The 9,279-nt window shown below is 43.5% G+C and overlaps 1 protein-coding gene across 1 annotated transcript; it reads right to left on the reverse strand.

Annotated features, from left to right (window-relative positions):
• Nucleotides 1-3,037: 3,037 nt before the first annotated feature.
• arxa (aristaless related homeobox a) lies at nt 3,038-8,933 on the reverse strand. Its single transcript, XM_019274546.2, has 5 exons — nt 8,434-8,933; nt 7,607-8,168; nt 6,139-6,184; nt 4,108-4,439; nt 3,038-3,552 (listed from the first exon to the last, which is right to left on the reverse strand). Exons 1-5 carry the CDS (start codon nt 8,621-8,623, stop codon nt 3,291-3,293), a joined length of 1,392 nt encoding a protein of 463 aa, XP_019130091.1. The 5' UTR covers nt 8,624-8,933; the 3' UTR covers nt 3,038-3,290.
• Between the last annotated feature and the right edge of the window lie 346 nt (nt 8,934-9,279).

Genomic DNA, 9,279 nt, shown 5'->3' on the forward strand with positions numbered 1-9,279 from the left:
AACCTCATGGGTCTAATCCCAAATACAGGCCCTGTGTCTTGAATGAAAGAGCACACATCCAACAAGTGTGACTTTATAAATCCAGAGCTATTGCACTGTGACAGCATTTCAATTTTCTCGCCTTTTTGCGCTGCAAAAGAAAGTTTAAGCCTCGATCCCAGCAGGTCATCCGCCTCCCGGCATTCCCCAGATATTAGGGACAAATTGGTTTGCCATTCATTAGTTATATTCACAATAAGATTAAAACCCCCCCGGACAATCTCATCAAAACTCTATAGGGCCATACAGGGAAAAAAAACACACACGCTTCAGTGAGCTTTAGCAGAAGAATAGGAATTTAAAAAAAAACATAGAGCTTGTGGATGATGGTTTTGACACACAGGAGAAAATTGGGTTTTCTTGCATTATGCTCCAAGGAAGCAGATAGACGACTTTGGGTGATTGTGTTTTGGGTACATTTACGCACAGAAATCTCTCTTATCGGATCTAATTCCTGCTTATTTGGACTAAATTGAGTGATTAACAGGTGTAAAGACCTGCAGGACCTGTAAAACAAGACCTCTGGAAGGGACTAAGAGGGTTTTCTTCCACAGATACAGACAATAAAAATAAAAAAAAGAGAAGAGGGAGAAGGGGGGACTACATTAATCCGCAGGGTAATTTCACGCGATTTGGTCGGGCACCATAGATGGGTCAAACGGAGGAGAATAACCATTGATTGCTGTAATAGTCCTGCATTACTAGTGGGATCCAATGGAGAGAGAGGGGTGGGTGTTGGATGGATGGATGGAGAGGGGGGGGATCTAGGGGAATTAACTCTGCGAGGTGTGTGTGTGTGAAAGCCGTTTGATGAAGTGGTTTGTTACTTCATTAATGACAAAGGGGACTCGCTTCCATCGACACGGCATTACAGATGTTAAGACCAATTTAGCGCCTTTACAGGGTTTTAAAGGAAGTTTTGTGACGGGGGCCCCCCCAGATAAAGTGGGTGATCTAATTGAAAACCCCTCGCCTTTTGTCGCGCGTCTCACATGTTGGGGGGGATTAAGCTCATGAATATATGGTCAGTATTTTGTCAACTCCACTGAAGAGGATAGACGCACGCAGCGCGCTGGATTACGCGTAAAAATAGATCTTCAGGTGGAGCTGTGCGCCTCATCAAATCCGTTTTTTTTTTTTTTATCCTTTAAACACCAGATGAGCTGTTCCACACAAATCCAAGTGGGCTATTTAGTGGTAAATATACAAATTAGTTATGCTAAATAACAAAATAAAATAAATAAATCTCCAATTTAAGACAGAAAACACGTTTTCTTCATAACACCTTTTATTAATAGTTCTATAATATTCTATTTCACATTGTTTATTTTTCCTGGTATTTATTTTTTTAGGCCTATGTCAGTCCTAAAGGAATTTGAAATAATAAAAGATAACTCATTTTACCAATGTAATTTATTCAAATTAGCATTATTAAACCAGGAAACTTACAATCACTTAATAAGAAAAGAAAAAAAACAAAAACAAAAAAAACAAACGTTCCTTCACTCAGTTCCTTTGGGGAAAAGTGTTGACATAAATAATTATCTAAAAACCTAATAATAATAATTCATAAACACAGGTGAAATTCTACACAGGGCGACATTCATTAAACAATACACCGAGTGCAAATGATCAAAACACGGTCTCCTGAAATATACACGACCTTGTTTTGAAAATCATCCTTTTTTTTTTCTGGTACTTTTTTTTTCTTTTTGTCCCTTTTTTACACAGTATGTACATTTTTTTTTTTCTTTCACACAGTCAGGTCTTTAGAGACACATCCCCAGACCTCAGCTTTGCTCGCATGTCCTGAAGTCAGACTCAGCGGAAATGCCGCTGCTGTGATAAAGAGGATGGGTGGAGAGCGAGGAGAGGTGGTGTCAAATTTACAGAAATCTGGCTGAAAATGACCTCAGATAACTCCGGGTTTGATTCGGAGCTTTAGAAAAAGAAAGAGAGGTGGTGTTTTTTTTTTTGTTTTTTTTTGCTGAGTGAGACTGGTGGACAGGCGAGCAAGTGGAGAGGAGTCAGGCTTGTAGAGAAAGGCTATGGAAGGTCTATGGACAGTTTTCCTTTGGTTCTGGGCGGGGGTGGTGGGGGGCATTCCTCCTCCAACTCGCTTTATTAAAGACGTAGACTGGCTCAGCCCACATCAATGCATACAGATTAAGCGGTGTTTAATGTCGAGCACTTGAGTTGTCCACATTTGAAGTAGCACAGGAATCCAAAAGGAATCTAAAGTCTGGGTTCCCCTGCAGTTCTTCAGCTTTTCTGTGTGTGTGTGTGTGTGTGTGTGTGTGTGTGTGTGTGTGTGTGTGTGTGTGTGTGTGTGATGACAGATCCTTTTATTAAAATAAAATAGTAGTAGTAAAATTTCAAAATATTATTTATGTTAAACTATCATTTTAAAAAAAAGGCCCCTGTGAGTGACACTACTAAATATTGTATTACTGAATTATTGTAAGTGATGCTCTCATGTTACTGCAGCTGTTTTAACATAGTGTTGGGTAGTTTAATTAATTTATAACAGAACAGTACTTCATATTTTATAAGCTAATGCTTTATATGTAAAATATGAATAATTACTAATTAATGTACTAGATATTTCCTTTAAAAAGTATAAAGTGTAATAATCAAATGGAAATACCTCAGGTACCTCAAATTTATACTTGAGTAAATGTACTTTGTTACATTCCTCCACTGGTTTATTTAGTTTACTACGCATGTGGCACTTTGTGTTATGAGGACTTAAACTCTACATATCTGATCTATGTGAATGATATCGAGCCTGATTTTAAGTTTAATTTATTGTCGAAGTATAAAGATAAATTAAGAAATCTTAGGGGAAAAAAGTATATTTTAAGCTTTGCTTGGTTAGGTGAAAAATTACATTACTGAAGTTAAAGGACTGTCATTCAGGTCTGTGTGTGTGTGGAGTGTAAAACAACATTACAGTAGCCTTAATTGCCAGACACACACACACTTTTTTTTTTTTAACTTTTTTTTTTTTTTTTAGCCAGTGCTCTTTTGAATTTGGTCGTGCTATTTTGTTGGGGAAACATGAGGTAACAGGGATGGTTGAACAAGGGGACATCAGGACATCAGCCTCCAGAGGTATGAATGGGTTTTTTTTGTTTGTTTAAAAGGGGGGACAGGGAATGGGGGAGTCATGGAATAGGGTGTAAGCCCGGGACCGGGGTGGGGGGTGGTGGTGGTGGTAGTGGTGGAGGCCTAGAGCTGGTGTTGAGTGTTCAGCACACCTCCTTCCCTGTGGCTCCGGTGGGCAGGATGTTAAGCTGGGTGAGCTGAGCCGAGTGTTCCTTGGCCTTGAGGCGTAGCGCGGCGATACTGGAGGCCCTGCGGTCTGCCGAGGAAGAGGAGGTGGAGGAAGAAGAGGACGGATCTGGGAGGACGGGTCCCGCGTGGGAAGGATTCTCTACAGGAGGGGCGGGCTGACGGAGGAGAGCTGCAGCGGTGGAAGCACTGGTCAGTGGACCCATACTGGAGAAGAGCCTGAAGGAAGACAGGTGAAACTTTGCTGTTACATCCAGAAGTATTCATCTTCTCTCCAGCTTCTCCAGTTTGTCATCTCCTAAATAGATTAATATCATCTATTGCATGTTGACTTCCCTAATATAACAGACAACATGGATAGTGTGAGGTTAACAGTGCTGTATAATAGAGAGGACAGGAGCAAATGAGAAGCTAATTGTGGCATATGGAGTGTGCAGTGTCACCCCCTCCTCACAGCTTGTCTTTGCAGGATCACATGTTTGGTTCATTTATTAAGGCATTTGACAGAGTGATTACACACCACTGTGAATGGTTAACAGTGTAACATATTTATAATCAGACACTGAGATAAACAGTACAGCGGCGCGACTGAGGATTACTGTCACCATCAGTTGCTTGATGCGTTGGGAGCTGATTATAAGCTCTGCTGTGCATTTTTCCATACATGTGCTTGACTGCAAAATTGTAGTCATTTACTGTAAAATACAGGGATGAATGAGGATTCCCACAGGTGCACTGAATGCTGTGTCCTGGTGTAATAATGCATGGCTTTACCTGCCAAAAGTGGGTCCAATGAAGGCAGGGTGACGAAACATGGCAGCCGTGCCCAAGAAAGTACCCAAACCGAGCGGGGTGGCCAAAGGTGGGGCAGAGCCGTTGTGAGGTGGTGGGGCCAAACCGGGGAAGGCGGCGGCTGCAGCTGCGGCAGCTGTCCACGCGGACTCCAGGGCCGGGTGGGGGTGATGAGGGAAGGGCCCTCCTTCCAGGTAGTGGCTGAGAGGGTGGCCCGCCGCCAGGGGTCCTGGGAAGGGAAGGCCAGACGGGTGAGCCTGCACCCCGGCCTTCTCACGCTTCCTCCACTTGGCTCTGCGGTTCTGAAACCACACCTGATGGGCAGACAGGTGATGACACATTAATATGATATTTCTTTCTTCTTCTTCTTTTTTAAAAATAAAGGTTACATGTTTTGATTAATGCACAGAGAGGCTTTTTCGTGCTCAGTTTGAGACCAGTAACACACATAACTGTTTGGTCTCTCTTGGGCTATAAATAATTTAAACTACAACTCCCTGTGTTCTACTCACACCACAACAATGTTTCATTGTAATTAACAGGACCAGACTCTATTGAATGTTGTGTCAGTGTTCTCTAATAGTTGTCTAGTTCAGGTGGTGGCCAATAGGCTGGAAAGTCAACGGTAATTACATGCAAGGTAAACCCTGCCGCTCACGGTGCCTTAAATCTACTTTCTGTCTAATTAAACCCTCCCCGTCCGTGTAGACGGGCTCTTTCAGGGTGGTGGGTAGGGGGGGAGAGATAATTAAGAGCGGTGTTAACAAAAGATCCAGAAAATTACCGCTGAACTGGCTCCAATAACAATTAATGCGCTTTAAATTAAATTCTTAAGAAGATGTAGAACAAGTGACTTCCATCCAAGAGAGTATTTAACTTTCCCACGCATCCACTGTTGCCCAGTTTGCACTTGCAGAAGCACAATGAGCAAAATGTCAACATGAGGAAAGTGATTGAACGAGCTGAGCTTGAGCGACAGGGACTGCACACACACACACACACACACACACAGACACACACACATTTATTCCCAGAGGGCTGTTTAGCATTACACAGCCCCTCGGGAATTTATGAGTTTTTATCACCTCCTGATGGCGCCCGTTAAGTGATTTGTTCACCTACGGCCCCCCCTAAAGAGACATCTGTTGTTTTACCGTCGGCCATAACCTCCCCCGGAGCTTCCACCGTGTGTTTGAACTGTCTCTCTGGTTATGAGCCCGGGCTTTCGACATGCAAGCCACGCTTTTTCAGTGCAGAGGAGACCGAGGGGAGGGAGGGAGGGAGGGAGAGAGATGGATGGATGGAGGGAGGGAGGGATGGGGGGGGGGGGAGCAAACACCTTTAATGGTCTCTCATTCGCTCCCAAGTGCAAAGCATCGGATCAATGCAGGTCTATTGCAATCACATAATGGGAAATCAAATAGCATTATCCCTCCCCTCTTCCTCCCCCCTCCCTTCCCCTCTCTCTCTCTCTCTCTCTTTCCCTCACATCCTTTTACTCACACCCCCTCCTCCTCCTCCTCCTCCTCCTCCTCTGATGGGAATTCAAACACCATCTCATCCCGGGTATATAGACAGTGTTTGCTCGTTGCACTAAGTGAGCTTTTTATGAATCGCCATCGTCGGCTTAATTGCCACTAAAACGTCCCCCCAGTCCTCGTGTAATAACATTCAATAACAGGAAAGACCTTCCTCGCGCAGCCACTGGGGCCATTTAACACATTTTTTTTTTTTTACTGTAATAAATTACTGCCTCAAATTGGCCCCATAATCGTTGATCCTCAATCAGTGACGCATATCACCGGTTATTATCCAGCACCGTGCATCGGAGACATTTTATAAAGGACATAAAACATTAAGAGGGGGGCGCTGCTTTTTCTTTTTTCTTTTTTTTTCTCTCTCTTCTTTTTCCTCTCTTCCCCTCCTCCTCCTCTAAGTCTTATTTGATTTACAAGCCTACAGTCTTTCTTTTTTTTTTTTTTCTCAGAAGATAAACACAAGAGAGACACTTACTTGAACACGGGCCTCGGTGAGATCCAGACGCATTGCGAGCTCTTCTCTGCAAAGAATATATTAGAAAAAAGAAAAAGAAAGAGAGGAGAAGAGAAGAAGAAAGAGGAAGGCAAGAGGGACAGAGAGAAAAGATTCAAGGTTACAGGCCACAGTTTGGAAAGCGACGTGGAATTGCTGTTTTGTCCCCTCCTGTTGTTCACTGTCAACAATAGACGGCGAAAATAGGCTTGATTTTTTTTTCTCTTCTCCTCCCTGGCATGGGCTGCAGAAAGACGCCATAGCCATATTCTATTTTCCCTGTCACGGATGGGTAGAAATAGGCCTAGTGATTGTTAGATTTCCCCCTAGCACAGGCCTGTCACTGTAACAACATAATGGTTGAAATAATGACATCTAAACTAGCTTGCCACAAAGCAATTGACGCTGCCTTCAAGCTTACAAAGATGGGCTCGCAGTGTAAATTAGACCCACGAGTCGCCTTAAAGTAAATCGATTGGAAAATATAAATAATCTCAATGATAAGAAAAATCATAAAAAATGTAGGTTTTTGTGCCTGGAGGTGTGAGCATCTATAAATGTGCATGTATCAATTAGAGAATGAAAAATATGATTTATTATTATTATTATTATTATTATTATTATTATATATAGGTGAGTGTATTTTGTGTTTAAGCCCTGTTACATAAAAATCATAATTCTATATATTTTAGGCACATTTGACCTGCATAAAAACCCTCATAAAAAATAAATCCTGCTTTGTTGTACACCTGTCATTTGGCTTGAGGTTAGGCCCTGACTTTTTTTTTTTTTCTTGCACTCTGTGTTCAGTATCATGTCCAGCAGGTAACCTGAGCTGCAGCCGTTAATTATTCCTCCTGACAATAACAGCGCTGTCATCAAGAGGAGCGGATACAGGTAACAAAACGTCCCCATTGTTAGCACTCACAGGCCCTATTGTGTTCACTTATGCGAGGCACGGGTTTGGTGTTGGGGTATTTTATGAGGTGTGATCCGCACCAGTGTCCAGTTTAAGACGTGTGGAATAGCTGGAACAGTTTCTGGAAAAATTGGGGATGTGTTTATTTATAAATAAATGCAATTAATTATCACCTTTACTCATGGAGATATTTTTTTCAAAAATAATAATAATAAATAAATAAACATGGAGCACGTTTTGTGGCTTTTTTGGATTTTATTTTTAAAAATGGCACCTGTTATATAAAAATATTAGTGATAATATAATTGTTGCAAGACACAATTATTGGAAGTTGGTTTAATTATAAACGTTTTATATGAATGGAAATTAAAACTGTAGGCCTCGTTTTGGTCTTTTTTTTAATTTGCTAACGCACATAATGCAGAATTTTATTATTATTATTATTATTTATTTTTAAGAAAGACATAATTTTTGTGCCAAGTTTTCTAGACTTGAATGAACAAACATGTCAGCAGTTTAAATCGCTCTTACCTGGTGAAGACGTCGGGGTAGTGTGTTTTCTGGAAAGCCCTCTCCAGCTCCTCCAGCTGGTAACTGGTGAACGTAGTCCTGTATCTTCTCTGCTTCCGTTTCAGCATCCCTTCCTCCGAGTCACTGCCCGCCGACAGACACACGCTGTCCTCCCCGTCCCTCACGTCCCCATCCCCGGCGTTCAAGCTCTCCCTCTCCTCGTCCTTCGGTGACAGAGCGGCCGCGTCCCCGCAGCTCTCCTCCTTCCCCGCGTCCTCCTCGAACTTCAACGGGCCGAGCTCCACCAGTCCCAGACTGCCGTCCTCCGAACCCTCCCCGGGGCTCTGGTCGCCTTCTCCCCGGCTCAACGACGCATTCTCCCGGTAGGATTTGCTGCGGCTGATGCTCACCTGCGGCGCCTGGCTGATTTTGAGGCTCTCGCTTGCTTGCTCCAGGAGGAGCCGTTCCCTATCCAGCGTCTCTGGGTGGTCGTGGAGGTACTTCCCCCCGGGTCCGTACAGCCGGCGCAGTTTGGGTGGCAGGTGCATGTCAGCGCTGAGGGAAAGGGGGTCTTTCGTTTGCCCTGGGAGGAAGGCGAAGTGGAAAATGTCAAACAAAATGGCATCGAATAAGCTCAGCAATAAATAAATACTTTTACAGACACGTGAAGAGTTACGTTACACTTGTTTTTTTTAGTTTTCAACGACGTTATTCACCGTTAAAACTCTTCTTGACGCATTAACCAGCCTACACACTTTGAGCGTAAAAACCAGCTCATTTGTTACACGTTCACCCACCACATAAAACTCCATTTTAAAAAAAGTATATCAGCTCCAATAAAAACTTACTGTCAGCCGTCTTGTCGAGCTCCCCTCTGCTGGGCAGACCCGTCAAACTTTGCGCCCCTATCAGCCGGACCTTACAGGGACTCCGGCGGCCCAGAATGCTGTCTATGCAGTAAGAGGAGAGCAGCGTCGGGGATTTAGTGCTCTTCCTCTCGCCCCGGTCGTGGATATCTTCCTCAAACTGACCGCTCATGTCGACGCTTGAGTTCGTCTAGTTTCGGTAACGCCTGTCAGTCTCCCACTCTCTCTCTCTCACTCTCTCACTCTCTTCTTCTTGTCCTCTCTTCTTCTCTCCTCTCAGGCCCGGTGTGTCTGTTTGAACCTCCTCCCTCTCTCTCCCCTCTCTCTCTCTCTCTTTCTCCCTCTCCTCTTTCACTCCTCCGTGTCACCCTCTCGGCTAATGACAGACAGCAGTGCGCTCCCTTCTCCGCTCCGTGCGCACTCGCTCGCCTCGCCTCGCTCGCTCGCTCTGTTATTGCGCGCCTGATTGGCTCGTGTGTGTGTATGTGGGGGAGAGAGACCAGCGCGGAGCTGCTTTATATATTTTACGATTAAAGTTAATTTGAGGGGAAAGGCAACAAAACCAGACATGGAGCGAGTTTCTCTCTGTGGAACGAACTCAACAGGTTAATTTTGGAAAAAAGCAAAAGCAGTTTGTTTTTTTTGCGCTTTTGTTCCGGTTTGGTGCAAAAATATTTACTGTGTGAGTGAGCCAGCACTCTGCTGAAATTAACTGATGATGTTTTTGGCTCAGATTTACTAAGCACGGGTGTTTTTTTATACCGTTAAGTGAGTACAAACATAATAACATTTTTAAAGTTATTTTGATATGTCACAAGAGGAAAAACA

The sequence above is a fragment of the Larimichthys crocea genome, chromosome XXIII (genome assembly GCF_000972845.2).
Source record: "Larimichthys crocea isolate SSNF chromosome XXIII, L_crocea_2.0, whole genome shotgun sequence".
Lineage (NCBI taxonomy): Eukaryota > Metazoa > Chordata > Actinopteri > Sciaenidae > Larimichthys > Larimichthys crocea.

Bases quoted from the DNA above. Each gene is read 5' to 3' on its own strand.
- arxa (XM_019274546.2), bottom strand. From the start codon at position 8,623: ATGAGCGGTCAGTTTGAGGAAGATATCCACGACCGGGGCGAGAGGAAG. The intron at 6,185-7,606 runs GTAAGAGCGATT...TATTCTTTGCAG, and splicing joins TACCCCGACGTCTTCACCAG to AGAAGAGCTCGCAATGCGTC. The intron at 3,553-4,107 runs GTAAAGCCATGC...GTCTTCCTTCAG, and splicing joins ATTGGACCCACTTTTGGCAG to GCTCTTCTCCAGTATGGGTC.